General features: G+C 36.6%; 1 protein-coding gene across 2 annotated transcripts in view; it reads left to right on the forward strand.

Moving 5' to 3' along the window:
• The first annotated feature begins 4,519 nt into the window (after positions 1–4,519).
• The window catches only part of SCP2 (sterol carrier protein 2), a 93,535-nt gene continuing 78,895 nt past the window's right edge, over positions 4,520–19,159 (forward strand). Inside the window, exons 1-4 of one of the 2 annotated variants that reach the window (XM_016120334.2) lie at positions 4,520–4,674; positions 13,693–13,750; positions 16,378–16,449; positions 18,417–18,545. In XM_016120334.2, coding sequence (XP_015975820.2) covers positions 4,618–4,674; positions 13,693–13,750; positions 16,378–16,449; positions 18,417–18,545 — 316 coding nt within the window. In that variant the 5' untranslated portion in view covers positions 4,520–4,617. The remainder of the gene's footprint in view (positions 4,675–13,692; positions 13,751–16,377; positions 16,450–18,416; positions 18,546–19,159) is intronic. The other variant, XM_036234069.1, reaches the window with a different exon arrangement.

Here is a 19,159-nt window from a genome sequence, read left to right on the forward strand (position 1 = left end):
AAATTGAGGTTAACCAGCACAAGGATACATCAAGAGATAACTTTCCCCAGGAGGAAAACTGAACCGAATGGACCAACGGTTAACAGCCAATTTTCATTATATCAAAAAGCCTTATAGAAATTGTACATTTATACCCACCATGCTACCCCAGATAAAAATCAGCTTAGGTTGAGGGGGCAACCAAAATGGCATAGATGGTAGAGGCTCTGTTCATCACTCTGGCGACCAAATCAAAGTTGTAACGGAAACAAGCAGCAGCAGCAAGGAAAAATCTCCTGGGATCTAGATGAACAAGCCATTACAACTAAGGAGACATCCAAGAAATCACCCTTCAACGGCAGAAGATAGGACGGGGCAAGGACATGGGTCTGCCTGGTTTCAAGAGGCTGAGTGAGACGGAGGCTGTGGCAGCAGCAGCAGCAGATGCCTCTTAAAGGCAAGACTCGCTCTGTACAGAAGTGTGGCGGTATCCATTGTTCCCTGCTGAGCCCTCCCCATACTAGTGAGGCAGACACAGTGCTGCCATAGCCATGATGTCATCAAACTGGATAACAGAGGTAACTCTGCCCAGAGGATTCCCTAAAACTCTGCCTTCTCCAGCTCACCCCCGCCCCTCCCCCACAAGCCATATCCAGGTATATCAGTGAGTCAGGAGCTCCTTGCTGAGCAGCGCCTAGACTCACACTGGAGCCAGCTGGCCTTGGTTTCTGTTGTGGCCTTTTGAGGTAACTATAAGCACAGCATCTGTAGATAGGTTGCTGAATCTTAATAGGTGGCCCCAGAGGGGTAGAGGCTTGGGCTAAATTTGACCTGTAGCTGAACCCCTCTCAGGACTGTGCCACTGGACACCTACTTCACAAATCCATCCTAATAAGACCAGAAGACTTATGAACTTTGCTTAGTACATAGACACAGAAAGGTAGCCAAAATGGTAAGACAAAGAAGCAGAAACCATATGGCAAAACAGAACAGAGATCCAGATATAATGGAATCAAGTAATCTAACAGATGCAGAGTTCAAAACACTGGTTATAAAGATGCTCAATGAAATTTTGGTTAAATCCAGTGAGAACTTCAACAAAAAGATAAAAAACATAAAAATGGAAATTATAAAAAGGAACCAGACTGAAATGAAGCACACATTATCTAAGATGAGAAGTATATTAAATGGAATAAACAAAGTGAATAAAGAAAAGGATCAAATGCCGTTATCTAGAGGATGGGAAAGCCAAGGACACTCAACAGAATGGCAAGAGATAAGATGCCAAGGCTAAAAAAATAATTTAAAGAGTATGTGGGACACTATTAAGGGTCAAAATATCTGTCTGTTAGTCATAACTGAAAAAAATCAAAATGTTGAACAGCTGTTTGAAGAAATAATGATAGAAAATTTCCCTAACTTGGTGAAGGAAATAGACATAAAACCTCAGGAAGCTCAGAGAATCATGAAAACCAGGGTTCCAAAGAGGCCCACACCAAGACACATTATAATTAAAATGCCAACAGTTAAATACAAAGAAAGAATATTAAAAGCAGTAAGAGAAAAACGGATAGTTACCTACAAAGGAACATCCATAAGACTGGCAACTAATTTCTCAAAAGAAACTATGCAGGACAGAAGAGCTTGGTAAAAAATATTCAACAGGTCGAAGACCCAGGATCTACAACCAAGAATACTTTATCTAGCAAAACTATCATTTAGAGTTGAAGGACAGATAAAGAGCTTCCCAGACAAAAATAAGCTAAAGGAATTTATCGCCACCAAGCCAGAATTACAGGAAGTGTTGGAGGGACTTCTTTAAGAAGAAAAAACATGTATCAAAAACAGGAATAAAGAGTGGTAGCAACTACATTCCTATTAATAGATACCTTAAATGGAAAAAAAATTAAGTTCTCCAACCAAAATATAGAGTGGCTGAAGGGGTAAGAACACAAGACCTCTGTATGTAAAAAAGGAAGAGGATGGAAAAAGATATTGCTTTGATGGACCTAGAATATATTTAAGTCAAATAGAAGTAGATAAACACTATATGATTTCACTTATATGTGGAATCTAAAGAATAAAAAGAATGAATGAATCAAAACCAAACTCACAAATATAGTGGACAATTTGGTGATGGACAGAGGGGAGGGAGTTTTGGGGGGGCTGGGAGAATGGGATGAAGAGTTAAAGAAGTACAAATTAGTAGCTGATGGATAGTCATGGGGATGGGGAACACAGCATAGGGAACGCAATGAGCCTGAATGTGCTGGCTAGGTGGAAAGTTAGGAGAGGGAGGGAGCAAATAGGGGGATTGTTTTACATACTATATAGATGTCTAACCAATGTACTGTATACTTGAAACTAATTAAAATAAATAAATTTTAAAAATCAGCATAGGTCAAAACATTCATATGCCAGACCCCACTCTACTGAATCAGAGCCTCTGGGAGTAGAGCCCAGACATCAATGTTTAGAAAGTTTCTTCCAGGTTATTCTGAGATGACCCCATTGGGCAAATAAAGATTTTAGTAAAATCTCCAGCTGATCAGGGAAAGGGCCAAGAACCTCCCCTTTTCCTGCCTATCCCTAGCACCTGGCACACGGCAGGGCACTGAAGAAGCTTTTATTAAGTACAGAACTGTTTCTTGAAACTCAGATTGGCTGATAAAAACAGTAATGTGATTGGTAAATATGGCATGGTACCAGCTCAATAGAACAAATATCACAGGTTTATTATGCAACAAATGCTGAGAGTTCACTGGATATTGGTTTCAAAATAGGAGTTCATAGACAGATGGAGAGAGTATAATAAGATAATAAAAGTTGCTGTTAATGCTGAAAAGACTAGGAAAGAACATTTCCCTTTTCAATGTGAAGGACTAGGTAATCCAAAAATTCTCCTGCCATGAAACACCTGGAAATTCTAGATAAAATAGAACAAATGTAATTGCATGGAGAATGGAGTAGGGAAGTTTTTTTCTTTTAATATTATACGTATCTGCACCATTTGAATGTTTTGACCTTGTGTAAATATTACTTTCATTTTTTACTCTATCATGTTTTTATTTTTTGTCATTGTTTTGTTTTCATTTTACTTTTTTTGAGTAGATTATATTCGACACATGAATCAAGATTCAAAAAGTACAAAAAGTACAAAAAGTCAGACTATAAAAATTCTCCTTGCCACCCTTATTCTCAGCTCCCTGTTTCTTTTCCCTATTTTTCAGAAATATTTTATGAAATATCAACTAAAGAAATAAATGCACACTTAGGTAGTGCTATCTTCCTTTGTAACACAAAATTTAGCTTTCTTTACACACTATTCTGCATCTTGATTTTTTAATATAACAATAGATTGTGAAGATAATATCATGCATAAATAGCTTTCTGTTTTCTTCATAGCTGCATAGTATTCAATTTACGGATGTATCATAATTTATTTAACCAATCTCTTGTTGATGGATATTGACTATTTTCAGTCTTTTGCGATTATAAGCAATGCTGCAATGAATAACCTTGTATATGTGTCATTTCACATCTGTTATTTTAAAAACCAGGCACCAGATTTCCTCTTAGGAAAAGAGCTTCCTTTTTTTTGATGGATTAGTTTACCAGTGCTCTCAGAACAAAGTACCACATACTGGATTGCTTAACACCTTAAACAACAGAAGGTGATTTTTCGTAGTTCTGGAGGTTAGATTAATGTATTGGCAGGGTTAGTTTTGTTCAAGGCCTTTCTCCTTGACTTGTAGATGGCCATCTTCTTCTTTTGTCTTCACGTGGTTTATCCTCAGTATCCATATGTGTCCAATTTTCTCATATGGACATCAGTCATATTGGATTTGGGCCCACTCTAATAACCTTATTTTAACTTAATTACTTCTTTAGCGACCCTATTTCCAAATAGTTACATTCTGAGGGGTAAGACTTCAACTCATGAATTTTGGGGGGACAAATTTAGTCTAAAACAGTTAGCATTAACCTCTTTAATGCTAAGACTCTGGAGAGTGACTCCTCTAAGCGTGCTGGAATAAATAAACCTCCTTTGATTCTTAGTTCGCTGGGTGCCTCTTGGTTCTTCTGGGTACAGGTGCCAAAATCCACAACAGTTGGAGGCCAGGATTTTTAGTGGCTTTGGGATCTAAAACAGTGGAAGGTAGGGGAAGGGAGAGTAGAGTGTTCAATGAACGCTTCAAAGATCAGTCCGGAATGATCTATTCAAGGCCACTGATGACCTATACAAAAGCAATTTGGGTGGACAATGGGGGCAGACTAAGGATTCACATTCGTAAATATTTTTGCATTCCAATTATCGAGCATAAAATTGGGATGAGTTGAGGTGCATGTGTGAAGTGAGGCAGTTATGTCCATGAATAGACAATGCCAGAATGAAATGAAATTGCATTTTTAAAATGAGAATATCACAGGAAAAGCTACATAACGCTCCCCGCCCCCAAGGGTGCGCGCGCAGCCACCAGGGTCTGTGTCGCCCCGCCTCCCTCCCCTGGAGCGTGCCCCACCTCCTCGTCGCCTGCAGCGGTGAACTTGGGTTTATTGGCCAGTCTCGCCGCACGTACTCCAGTCGCGCTGGTGTCCGCTGTGTCTCCTTCCGCAGTCTCCCCCAGTGTCTGAGCCATGGTTCACAGGGCTTCACAGGGACGGGTGTTCGTGGTTGGAGTTGGGATGACCAAGGTAAACACAGTGGCCAAACTCGCGAGGCGGGCTGTTTGCTAAGCTCTGTGCGGGTGAGACCAGGGGAGCCCCGAGGTTACTGCGTGAGGGGTTGAGGGAGGCGCTCATCCTTCCAACCTTGAGGGCGCCAGGGACATTCCACCGCCCAGCTCCTGCTTCTGGATCCTTGGGGCAGCAGAGTGAAGACTTTGGTGGGTTGTGACGTAGGGTGTTTCGGAGGGAATGTAGTGTCTTGGGCTTGTTTGGTGGCAGCTTCTTTCCTTTTCTCCCTTTCGTTTCCTCCCTGAGTCAGGATTTGAAAAGGACGCTCGAAGATAACCCGAAATCCACACCTCCTTTTTTTTTTTTTTTTTAATGAGAGGATCTTCAAACCAGGCAGCTGGCCTCGCACCAAAAAGAGAAGCAGGTTGTTAATGTCCTCAGCTTTGGACTCTTAGGAAAACGGTAGTGCTCCCTTATCCGTGGTTGCAGTTACCCGTGGTCAACCTGGTTTGAAAATGTTAAATGGGAAACTCCACAAATAAACAATTCTTAAGTCTTGAACTGCATGTAGTTCTGAGTGGCAAAACGAAATTTCACCATCCCACTCTGTTTAGCTTGGGATGTGAATCATTCTTTTATACATCATACCATTTTGTATGCACGATTCACTACTAGTCACTTAACCGTCTGGGTTATGAGAGGAGGGGGAGAGGGAGACCGCATTCGTATAACTTTTATTCCAGTATATTGTTATAATTCTATTTTACTCTCTTAGTTATTGTTACTATGCCTAATTTATAATTGAACTTTATCATAAGTATGCATGCAGAGGAAAAAAAAACAGTATATATAGAGTTAAAGTCTATCTGCAGTTTCAGAGATCTACTGTGAGTCTTGGAATATATCCTTCATGGATGAGGGGATGCAGCACTGTACTGTACTGTTGGATCTCTGCTCAGGGACATTTTGAAGTGCGAATGAGGAAGAGAAACATTAGTGATATTCAGTGTCTTGGCATTAGTGGCAAGTTTTCTGTATCCTCCAATCTCGTTTTTTGTTTCTCAAGTGGTACTCTGCTTGCTACTTTAGGAGGCCAGAGGCCTTTTTAACTATAGTTATCAATGCAGTGAGGTCCTTTGTTGGCTGTTGAATGTCTGATTATATTGTCTATATAAAAGCGCAGAGAAAGGTTTCTAATTCTTGGGAAAGTAGGAGATGTATCTCTTAAGTTAGAAGGTGGTGGTGTGGGAAGTATTAGTTACAGTCCTGAAGGAAGAAATTGGGAATATGAGAGCAGCTTTATTGATATGCTTATTAGGCCATTGTACTTCCCTCTGGGTTTTATCTTTTGGAACTTTGGGCAGGTTTTAATGAAGAGGAAGTTTACTACATAGTAGTTTAAGCTCTGTTGTTAGATCTGAACTGGTTGAGTTCCTGTGTTACAGTTCTTAGTTTGAGTAGCTGACAATTGCAAGTTCTCTTAATGAGGTTTTATCGTTACTGTAGGAAATGAGCTAAAATTCCTATTGTGGATATCCACAGGTTTTAACACAAATGACAACTGCCACCTGGCTGACAACAGGCCAGGTACCTTTGCTTATGCTGCCTACCTCCTAATATGCCCTCTTTTGATTGATTTAATCCTACCCCTTTTTAAGAACTGGTCTTAGTCTGTTTGGGTTGCCATACGACACTATCCTAGACTAGGTGAGGTAAACAACAAATATTTATTTCTCACAGTTTGGAGGCTGGTGATGTTGTGGTATGTTCAAATCTAAGACCCACGGAGCCAATTGAGATTAATTATGAGCCTTTATTAGCTGGCAGAGAATCAGCCCCGAGCTTTCAGAGGAGGTAGCTTATAAAGCCTAAAACCACATCAAACAAGCACGCAGGTTTACAGAAGCAGAAGATAGCCATTCATATATCTTTGCACAGGACAACACCCTAGTTATTCATTAAGAAGATTAGAGAAGCAGAAGTTGGCTGTTATCGTTTGGTGCAAAAATGTTGTTTCTGGGGGACTCTTAAATCTTATAGCAAACAGGGCCTGGTAGCCAGTTCTCTTATCTGCATCCTGAGGATGATGTTGTTGTTATTTTTTCTTTTTCTTCTTCGGAGCTGGTGCCTGAAGATATCACTACTCCCTGTCTTGCCCTAGTGACTAATTTACTGGAGAATTTTTCACTCTTACAGTGGGATCAAAGTACGGGCAGATTTGGTGTCTGGTGAGGTCCTGCTTCCTAGTTCATAGACAGCTGCCCTCTTGCTGTGTCCATGCATGGAAGAAGGGACAAGGGAGCTCTCTGGGATCTCTTTTTATAGCGACAGAAGTCTAATTCATGAGGACTTCATCTTTAGAACCTTCCCAAATGTCCTACCTCCAAATACTGTTACATTGGGGATTAGATTTCAATATGTGAATTTTGGGAGGACAGAGACATTCAGTTTATAACAGAGTCCAAGTCCTGTATTTTCTTGACTTCCTCAGATTGCTCTAAGTTATGCTGGTTATTTTTTTTTTTGAAATTCTGGTGCCCTTGTAGTTAGGACCACATAATTAAGTACTTAATTTTTCTAATACTTTTATGTGTGGTAATCTCATGACTCATAAAGAAAAACATTTTACATCACAACCCTGTACACACACACATATACACACAACTGAAACAAAATTTGCTAAAGCAACACTTATCTTTATTACGTGTGAACTCTTGATATTTCTAATTCTATTTTATTTTTAAAAATGCTGGTCACAACCTTAAAATTGATTTTGTCACTCTGCACACCTACAGTTTGAAAAATATTACATTATCTCATATAATCCTCACCATGTAATGGATTATTATCCCCATTTTATTGTCTATCTCTCAGGCTCGATGGACTAAGTAACTTATATGTCTTGATACAGCTCCTAAATTTTGGATAGGATTACTTAAAATCTCATGTTCCTTCCATACTATCTGTACCATGCATTACTGTTATAGTTAATTCATCCTTTAAGCATATGTTCAATAAACATACTATTGTTATATGCTAGGAATACAAAGATGAAAAAAGCAAAGTTCCTATTTTTAAGGATTGTATACTATGGAGGAGAAAAGGATAAGTAACTTAAAAACAATGTATTGAGATATTGAGTTAAACATGGCAGGTTGATAATATGAGTTTATAGGTGCTTTCCAGCTCCCACTAAAATGACAGGAAAGAAAGAATGTGTTAACTTGCAAGGGCAAAATGAATAGGAGAGGAAACAATAGCAGAGAGAAGTCAGAAAAATACTGGATGATTAAGAGCTGATGGAGAAGTGGTCACTGACTCAGAACAGAGGACCCCGCAACCTAAGTTCCTAAGGGGTGTTATTAATGGCTGAGTCTGCAGAACTCCAGAAAACTCAGGACTTGCATGTAGTAAGTGGCAAGTAAAGTGGGGATGAGAAGAGAAAAGGAAAAGACTCCTATAGAGTAATTAGATCCCACGATCCCTTTTACCACCCTTCCTTATCAGGATGTTGGAGGCTTGTTTTCTGGAGAAATTAAACAGATGAGTCTCTAGAATCATCTGGGCCATTAGACATAGCAGAAGGCAGAAGTGAGGCCCAAGTTGAAAGGAGGGAGTAAAATTCTGCATATGAAAAATGGTACTTCCCAGTCCTGTTCCCAGAACTCTGGCAACCAGATGTATACCAGCTTCCTGGCAGAGGTATGGAAAATTATTTCAAATGGCTTCAGAGGAAAACCAGATTGCCATTCCATTCAAAGTGCAAGATTTTAATGGATTTTAATACACCAGTGTATGAAAAACTCATTGATATGGTTTTAAATTCTACATTGCAACTAACCTGTAAGAAACTCACTTGTCAAATTTTAGTGTAGTATTAAAAGGGATTATTCACAATTAACTTAAAAGGCTGTTAAAATACTCTTAATTTTTCCAAGTACATCTCTGTGGGGTTGGCTTTACTTCACAGACTTCAGCCAAAACACTGAAATGCCAACGATTGAAGAATCAGATATGAGAATTCAGCTGCTCCTATTAAACCAGACATTAAAGAGAATTACAGAAATGTAAAACGATACCACTCAATACTTTTTTGGGGAAAATATAGTATTTTTAATAAAAATTATGTCAATGTAATGGGTTTATTTTTTTTGATATAAAAGACATTTTTAAATTTCCTCAGTTTCAAGTGTTAAAACAGTAAATAATGGTAAATATAACGCTCATATTCAAAAGTTCTTTAACATCTTCAATGATCTTTAATAAAGTAAAGGGGTCCCAAGTCTAGGAAGTTTGAGAATTGCTTGAATTAGTCATCGAGCACCAACAGGTACTAGCACCACAAAGGGAGAAACATGCTTCTTGATGAAAGAATATGCCACCACCTATAGTATTGTCAAGGGGGTAGAATGCGAGTATGCAAACTTCTGGATCCAGCTGCCAATTTACAGGAAATACAGGGAACAGAGGAACTTGTTGAACTGCATGAGTATGCATTTGGCAAACATCTATGCTCTGGAAAGCTTTGGGTCAAGTGCTCAGAGTTCCTTAACAGATACATTGAGAATAAAAGAGTAGTGGAGAGGAACCTGATGAAAAGAGAATTAAAAGGCCCATAAAAATTTTAAAAAATGGGCAAGACTAAACTGTAGTCCTATAGATACACACATGAATGATAAAGCTATGAAATATTACCAGGAAGTTATAAGAATCAGGACAGTAATTATTTTGGGAGTAGGATGGGAAATTAGATTGGGACAGAGTGCTTAGAGGAATTTCTGGAGTGGCAGCCAAATTTTGTTCTGGATGGTGGTGCCATAGATAAAGGTGGATGCTAGATAAAGTATTAGGACATATTTTAATTAGTCATATACTATTACAAAAGGGAAAAGAGTCTAATGTTAACTGAACTTTGATTTATATAGAGGTGGCTGGGTGTTTTAAAGGATGAATGAAGAAATCAAGGGGAGAAGTGAGCAGGGCTCAGTTGTGTCAGAGAAGTGAAAACTTACAAAAAGGGTGAAGGGTGGAGTCGGGGATTAGTCTGCATGAAACTCAGATGGATTTGCTAACTGGTGTTTATGCAGTCAAGCTTCTACCCTAGTAAGAGACTGGAAGAGGAGTCCTATCTTCTGGTATTGGTTGGAACAAACAAATTCTTTTGGCAGCCTTGAGTTTTCTCAGCCAGATACTTTAAGGGAGTCATCCTAGGGATGTGTCCTTGAGCTATTAGAAACTACGTCAGTGTTTAAGTCTTTATAGACTAATGTTAAGGCCTAGTAGAGAGCAGAGGAGCCTGACTAGAGCTTGGTGAAGGAGAGCATCTTTGTAAGTGGTTGCAAGAGTGTTTGCTCTAAAATAATTCATTAGATTACACACACACACACACACAAACACATTTTGGGGTGTGTGTGTATAGTTTTCTGTATCTCTGGTATTTACAATAAAAAATTTAAAACTAAAAAACGAGGCAGTTAATAAATAACTCCAGGAAAAAAACACCAAAACTATACAATAGAGGAAATGTAATCATAGCACCCAACTTGGCTCAACAGTAAGAAATATTTACTTAATAAAAACACTGAGTACTGAATTAATAAAAAATTGTGATTCAGGTCTATAAGGAGGGTAGAAGAAGTATAAATGTAAATGTGAGGTGGCCTAAGAACCTAATCATTATTGGCCCATATTGGATATCATTATGTAGTTTCTTAAATTGAAAAAGAAGTAATAGTATAAGAATATTTAGAAACATGGCAGTTTATAAAAGAAGAAATATCTAAAATAATTAAAGTGGGTGTTTTGGGAGCAAGACTAACAGAGGGGGAGAAATGAAACAGTATTTCTGTTTTTATTATAAGCCTTGTGATACTTTTTTTGCATTTCTTTGATTAAAAAAACTAAAAGAATATATGAATAGAACATGACCCGTATCTCAGAAATCCTCCTTGTACTCTCAGCCAGTCACTGACTCCTTGCCTTCCAAGGCTTGCTATTATTCTGGCTTCTGACCTTCAGTACCATAGATTAATTCCTGCTTTTTTGTTCAACATTGTGTTTGTGAGATTCATCCAGAATTTTATGTATAGTTGTAGACTGTTCATTCTCATTGATGTAACATAGTCCATTGTGTGAACATACTACAATTTATCCATTCTACTGTTAATTGACATTTGGTAGCTTCTGCCCCAAAATGCTTTTAATTTCGAAGGAGTAATGTATGTGTTTATTTGCTTGACTAACCTTTAAAAAAATTGGCCTCGATTTCATAAGAAATAGGAATGTGATGTTATTTCACTACGTGGCTGATAATTTATTCATTAATGAATATTACTTGTTGGAGCCTAGCACAGTAGTCTTGATACTAGTTGCTTTCTGTAAATGATCTGATGGTGACTAGTGAACTGAAGAAAGAGAAGTAGAGGGAGAATAGGAAATTTTTTGGTTGCCGAATTAGGGAATTATGAAGGATTGTGATGGGTCGGAGCCAGGAATAAATGTTAAATGTTTTGTTTTGCTTCAGTTCAACAGCTGCATTTTGGCACTGTGCAATGAAGTGTGGCATTTAAGTCAAGTATCTATACAGCGTTTCAAATTAGGTTTTTAGACCCATTCTGGGGCTGCAAAGTCAATTTAGAAAGTTGCATCTAGCATTAAAAATTTTTTGAGAAATAGAAAATATTGCACCAGAATAACAAAGATAAGTATTTCGTGATATTTTTACTTGAATTATCTATGAAGATACAATTGGCCCTTCGTATCTATCAGAAATATTCCCCCAAAATGTTATGTTGTTGCTGACATGTACTATTGTAAATAGGTCTATAATGGTTGTGGTGGGTGTGTCTGTACTGAACATGTAGAGACTTTTTTTCTTTTCATTCCCTAAACAATACAGTATGACAACTATTTGTATAGCATTTATGTCATATTATGTATGATAAGTAATCTAGAGATGTAAATTTAAAGTATAGGGGAGGATGTGCATAGGTTATATGCAAATACTACACCATTTTATGTAAGCATCTGTGAATTTCGATATGTGGGGCAGGGGTGTCCTGGGACCAATCCCCTGAGGATGTGACTGTGTGTGTCTGCTAGGTTGTGATGCAATGTGTATCTTATGGTGGTTTCAGTCAGAAATTTTTGAAAGCCTTCTTTGTTTGGCACAAACACCGATGAGCAAACCACTTCACCTTATCTAATCAGTCACCAAGTTTGGTAGATTTTACTTTATGTTTCTTAAGGCTCTCTACTTCTTTCCATCCTCTTTGTTCCTGCTCTCATTTGGACTAATCATGCCATTTGGTTTCACTGCCTCTAGCTTTGCTCCCTTTATTCCAAATGCCACATTGATCTAAAATTCAAGACTTCTCATCTCAGTCTCTCTCTTTCTTAAAACAAGGCTTTATTTTTCAAAGCATTTTTTGGTTCACAGCAAAATTAAACAAAAAGTACAGTTCCCACACATGCAAACCTCACCCACAATGAGTAATCTGCACCAGAGTGGTACCTTTGTTACAACTGACGAACCTGCATGGACGTATCTTTGTCATTCAAAGTCCATAGTTTATATCAGGGTTCACTTTTGATGTTATGTAGTCTATGGATTTGGACAAATGAATAATGACTTGCATGTATTATAGTGTCATACAGAATAGTTTTATTGCCCTAAAGATCCTCTATGCTCTGCCTGGTTATCCCTCCTTCACTTTAACCTCTGCCAGCCACTGATCTTTTTACTGTCTCTATAGTTTTGTCTTTTCCAGAATGTCATATAGTTGGAACCATACAGTAGGTAGCCTTTTCAGATTGGCTTCTTCATTTAGTAATGCACATTTAAAGTTCTCCATGTCTTTTTGTGCCTTGATAGCTCATACCTTTTTAGCACTGATGATATTCCATTGTTTGAATGTACCACAGTTTATATATTCACCTGTTAAAGGCCTCTTGATTGCTTCCAAGTTTTGGCAATAATAAAGCTACTGTAAATATTCACATGCAGGTTTTTGTGTGGACATATGTTTTCAACTCAAGTGGGAAAATATCAAGGAGCACAATTGCTGGATTGTATCGTAGGAGAATGTTTAGTTTTGTAAGAAACTGCCAATTTATCTTCCAAAGTGGCTGTGTGCCATTTTGCATTCCCACCAGTGATGAATAAGAATGCCTGTTGCTCCACATCCTTGTCATCATTTTGTGTTGTTACTGTTTTGATTTTAGCCATTCTAATAGGTGAGTAGTAGCATCTCATTGTTTTATCCAGTCTCTTTTTTATAAAAAATTTATTGTCTTCAGGATAAAGCCCACACATTATAGGAGGGCCTATAAGGTCCCTTTTGAGTTGGCTCTAGAGCCAGACTGAAGTTTCTCCTCTGCTACTTATTAGCTGTGTGTCCTTGGGCTAGTTAATTCATCTTTCTATGCCCTAGTTTTCTTATCATAACATGGTGATAATAATAGTACCTGCATCTTAATGTTGCTGTGAAGATTAAGTGAATTAATACATGTGAAGTGCTTAGCATAATATGTAACACAGTGAATTCCCAATAAGTGTTAGTAGTTATTATTTGGTCCTAAGTTAATTTTCTGTCCTTAATACTTATCACTTCCCATCCTGTGCTTCAACCTCTGCAGTATAAAAATTGTTTGCGTTACCTGGGTTGAGCTATCTTCTCTCACTTCTAGGTCTCTGCTCTAGAATTTCCTTTTCCCTCACTTGGCTAACTCCTACTCTTCCTTAAAGACTTAACTTAAATATCAGTTCCTCTAGGAAGCCTTTCTAGTCTTTCCTCTGAGGCTGGATAGTTGTCTCTCCCTAATCATTCTGTACTGATGACACTGTAGTATAATTTTCTATTTTCCATTAGACTGGAAGCTCCCTGAGGGTAAGGACTATATAGTAAATCCAGGAACATGATAAATGCTCAGTATGTTTTCATTTAAACAAATAGATGAATGAATTTCTGCAGTGCTCTGTTGCGAGGAAATCTAACTAAACTTGTTTCTATTCATTATCTCCTTCTATATTTCTAGTTGATGAAGCCTGAAGCTGAGGATTCAAGAGAATACCCCGACTTGGCAAAAGAAGCTTGTAATATAGAACATTTATTTATTTTTTATTTTTAAATTAAGTTTATTGGGGCAACATTCATTAATACAGTCATAATTTTGAGGAGTACATTATCATTTGACATCTGTATATTGTATTTAGTTAAAATTTTGAGGTTACTTTAGTTATATATGAATATAATATTTGATAAAATGATAATGTTGAGGCCTAGTTATGAAGTTCGAAACTAACTGTGGTGATTGACTAGTAACAAGAAATTCAGTTTGATTGACTTTGCTTACTGCTTGAAATTAGGAAAATAAACTTCATTTAATAAAGAATTTTATATAGAATAAACTCTAAAAACTTAGCTTTGCTCTGAAAAATACCTGCTGGTTCTAAGTATGTAGGGAAATGAGAAGTGCAAAAGAATGACTCCACTCACATATCTGCCATGGTCTTATGTGAGGTATGTGCACCCTCAGACTGAAACAGTCACATTTAGTTGAATGTATATTCAATCACAACTTGGGGAAAAAACTCCTAGGATTCTGTAAATCATTTCACATTCTGCTCTCTCTGGACTTATTTGTAGACCGTGGACGAAGCAAGGGGATTGGTATCTTGGAACAGTAATCTAGAAGTCTTACCCTCTAACTCTCCAGACTGGTTTTGGGAAGGGGTTCTGCTACTATTTTCTTTCCCATCATTTTCTAAATTCATAGAATGGAGGGGAGCACAACCAGCAGAATTGTGTCCTACCACTTCCATTATTTAGAGACTTCTGCTCTTTATACATCCCTCCATCCTCCTTTACCTCAGAGAAAGGTTAGGAATCCCTTTGCACCTAAGTACAAATAACACTCATTTGAGTGGTATAGCAATACCGTGTAACCCTTTGAAATTGTTTCAGATGGTTAACTTTTGTGCTTCCTTTGTCTTCTCATTTCTTTAAAACATTTTTATTTAACAGTTATTTGAATCTGAAAGTATATGCAAGAAACCAGATGTTAGGAGAAAATGTTTAGATATTAGTGAGTGCATCTTGGGCACTGGGAGGGGTTTACATACAGTAGGGTGGTATACAGATCTCAAGGCTCTTACCATCTAGTAAGGAAAATCAGAACAAGTTTACACACATGGTGAGTAGACAGACCATGCTGGGAACAACATATTGGCAATTAGAGGAAGTACAGAGCATAGGCTAAACCTTACACCTTGGTATTCTTTCTTGTAACTCATTTCTTCCCACTGATTATAAGAGCAGTGCATATATTTTATTGGGAAACAGAAATATATAACAATGAAAACAAATTTTTGTGACCTGTGCTTATCATTATTAACATCTTGGTGTATTCTATTTTAGCATTTTTTCCTGTGGCTATATGGGATCATATTCTATATGTAATTTTGTATCTTGAATATTTAAACTTATTTAATCATGAACCTTAATCTTGTTGCTTAATTGTTTGAAAAACTTAATTTTTTCATATTTCATTATGTATCTATGCTGTAATTTTTGTTGGACGTTTAGGTTCACAACTTTTTGATATTTTAGAAGAATTGTGGTTAACATCTTGCTAAATAAATATTTGTTCTCTCTAGTTACTTCTGAGGAAGACAGTTTGGAAGTCAACTCATTGGAACAATGAATATAACATTTTAAAGGCCCTTGGCAAATTATTTTTGACTGTTTACATTATTAGAGTCTCACTAGCAGTATATGAGAATGCTCTTCTTAACATAATCTCACCAGCATTATCACAAGTAAAATATTTTTGTTCATATGCTAAGCAGAAAATGATAACTACTCTGACAAACCAGTTCCATAATTAATTATATATTATATATTTTCTTAGTTAAAAAACATTCAAAGTTTTATATATATATATATATATATATTTTTTTTTTTTTTTTAAAGCACAGATTGCCTTATAATGTCCAGGCTTCTTCCCCAGGGGGCATTTTCTTTTAACCATTTTGGCTTTAGTTCTTCTGGTGGTTATCTTCATATCTCTAAATATTCATTCTTCTACGCTTATTCCAGGTTTTGGTTTACCAATTTCAGATATCTATTTGCTTCTCGCTGTAGTGGATAAAGATTTAGCTCATACTTTTTCTCCAGCCTCTACTCTCTTCTTCCCAGTTTATTTTTATAATTTTTCTCGGTTCCTCCATTTGTTATTTCTGCAACTTTGGATAGCATTCATAAAGGTCCATTTCTTGTTCCATTATCTCTTGATTCTAAGATGACCACAAAAGTGCTCCTACCCTCCTGCCTCCTTTCCTACCCAATACTGACATTCTGTCTAGTTTAGTCCAGTAGATGTGCATTGGAGCCATGGAGATGGATTAGACAAGGAACTTGCCATTAAGGAGCTTTAAGATTCTTGGGGTTTAATATATTTATAGTTAGGTATACAGTTAGGATAGGAAATGTTGAGTATCAAAAAGGGGACATGAAAAAGTGGTTTAGTAGCTTAGAAGAAGAAATGATTACTTCTGAAAGGAGAGACCTGAGATGGTTTGAGGAGGGATTTGTCATTTGAATTGAACATAGACTATATGAAGGTAGATTTACTTTGGGAAAACTCTAAACAATTTTTACCCACCTAAAACAAATACTTAAAGCACAATTTAATAAGACGCCCCCCCCCTTTTTTTTATAGGTGAGCGGGCTTTAGCTGATGCACAGATCCCTTATTCAAAAGTGGAACAGGCATGCGTTGGCTATGTTTATGGTAAGTGGTAAACTATTCTAAAAATTATTCACCTACATCTAGCAGCAGCTACATAAACAATGCAGCAATGCAGGGACATTTGTGAATTTCAACTTTCAAAACTCAGAATTCAGAGTTTTACCCATCATTCCTAGATTTCCCTATGTGTCAGCCTAGTTTAACATGTATTTTTTGCCATTTTTGTGTTGTCAAAATAGGAGATAAATTTAATGAATATTTTTTTACCTTTTAAAAAAATTACCCATAGTTCTACCATGTAAAGGTAATTAATTATGGTTCAGAAGATAAGTTTTTGTTTCTTGTTGTCTTAAAATTTGCATTCATTGACTTTTTCGTATTTAATAAAATTTTTTCATGAAACTTTTTTCTGATTAAAAATGATATATAATGATCATAAAAAGAAAAAAAGGAAACACAGAAAAGCACAGGTAAAAATAAGTCACATTTCATCCCATTATCTAGAAATTTTTACCATTAACTTTTGGTATATATCCTTCAGTGAATATGCATGCACGTGAATATACCTACACATACAGTTTTCTCTTAAAGAAAATAAGATCCTAGCATACATACTTTTTGGTAACCCGCTTTTGTCATTTTACAATATTTAGTATTTCCCGTGTCATTCAGTCTTTTATACGATTAACATTTTGCAGTTACATTTTTTTTCTGGATTAAGTATTTTTTTTTAGATTAAATATTATCATGGTATCAAAGTTCAAAAGGTGGATGGTTATGTAATGGAAAGTCTCACTGTTATTCCTGTCTCCCTGTCTCATGGTTCTCTTCCCTTAGACAACTAATTTCACTAATTTCTAGTGCATCTTCCCAGAGGTAATTTATGTATATACAAACAGGTAGGTGTGAGTATGTAAGTTCCCCTTTCCACTTTCATTCATTACACATGTGGGAGCATAATACATACACTTTTTATTTTTGGCTTAGTAGTTCTTGGTAACTTTTCCAAATTACATCAATCATAAAGAGCTTCCTTATTCTTTTTTTCTTTTTATAATAGCATAATGTTCCATAGAATAGATATAATTTATTTAATCTGCTTTCTTTTAATGGACATTTAGAATGTTCCCAGTCTTTTTATAGCATTTTTAATGATTTCATGATATTCTAGTCTTGAGGATTTACTGAAGTTTATTTAGTACTAATAATATCCTGTTGGTGGACATTTAAAATTATTTCTAATTTCTAGTTATTATGAAAGTCTCTAGTAAGTGTTACTGTAGATGAATCTTTGTGCATATCTGTGATTATTTCCTTGAGATTTCAAGATATCAAAAGAATCCATGAGGGGAAATTTATTAGTTCAAAGAGATGCAGTATAGTTATTGAAAAGGAGGTCCTGAACCTTGCCCTTTTTCCTGAAAATTCCTGGAGAGTCTGTACCTTCAGATCTTCCCATCATACTGCTTCAGTGTGTCTGCTTTGATGGCCATGTTACTTACGAAAGGGAGTCAGATGTGTATTCATCTTGGATCACAATTTTTCTCAAATGCTCTGACACTCAGGATCTTTTAAATGTTTTGAAGTTGTGGAACCTTTATATGAAGGAAAAATCATGGCATTTTCATAAGTTGGTATAGTTTTAAAGATTTATATCTAATAGTGTAAATGAAATACTACTTCCTTTATCATGTAGCCCTAGCCATATTGAATTGTTTGCTATTACTGGGTTTTTTCTCTACTTTCCAACCTCTATGTTGTGTAAATAAAGTGTACATATATTCCATGTTTTGAGAATTTTTTTATATTCTCAGAGGAAGTGATGCTTAATGCTAAAACTGTTTCTGAGTAAGACGTTTAATAGTGTATTTATTGTTCTGTCCATGTTGTGTGCTAGGCAAAGGCATAATACTGAAAAACCATAATGTAGTATTATGCTGTATTGTGTATTGCAGCTCCATAATTCCCATGCTGCATATATTAAAATTTTAATTTCTTTTTCTATACAGGTGACTCCGCCTCTGGTCAGAGAGCCATCTACCACAGTTTGGGACTGACTGGGATTCCTATAGTCAACGTTAACAATAACTGTTCTACTGGTTCTACTGCTTTGTTTATGGCCAAGCAGCTGATACAAGGTGATGTGAAGTGCTTATTAGTCTAGTGTACTTAAATAGTGGGGTTAGTGCCCCCCCTCTTCATTTATCCACACATTCATCACAGGGATGGCTTTATAATGTATTTCTTTAAAAAAAAAAAATAACTTTATTGAGACGTGTTTTATATACCGTGAAATTCACCCCTTTACAGTGTACAATACAATGTTTTTTTAGTATATTCACAGATTTATGTAACCATCACCACTGTTTAATTTTGGAAATTTTTCATCATACCAAAAGGAAGCCCTGTATCCATTAGCAGTCACTCTCCATTTTCCCCTTCCCTCACCTCCTGGTAACCACTAATCTACTTTCTAGGTCTACGAATTTACCTATTCTGAACATTATATAAACAAATCATATAGTATATTGCCTTCTGTGGCTTTCACTTAGCATTATGTTTTCATAGTTCATCCATGTTGTAGCATATTATCCATACTTCATTACTTTTTATGGCTAAATAAGGTTCCATTGTATGGATATACCATATTTGTTTATCCATGTATCAGTTAATGGACATTGTTTTTTGTTTGTTTGTTTATTTTTGTTTTTAGCTGTTATGAATAACGTTACTAGAAACATTTGTGTGTGAT

Source organism: Rousettus aegyptiacus, unplaced genomic scaffold, assembly GCF_014176215.1.
Source record: "Rousettus aegyptiacus isolate mRouAeg1 unplaced genomic scaffold, mRouAeg1.p scaffold_m13_p_1, whole genome shotgun sequence".
Taxonomy (NCBI): Eukaryota; Metazoa; Chordata; class Mammalia; order Chiroptera; family Pteropodidae; genus Rousettus; species Rousettus aegyptiacus.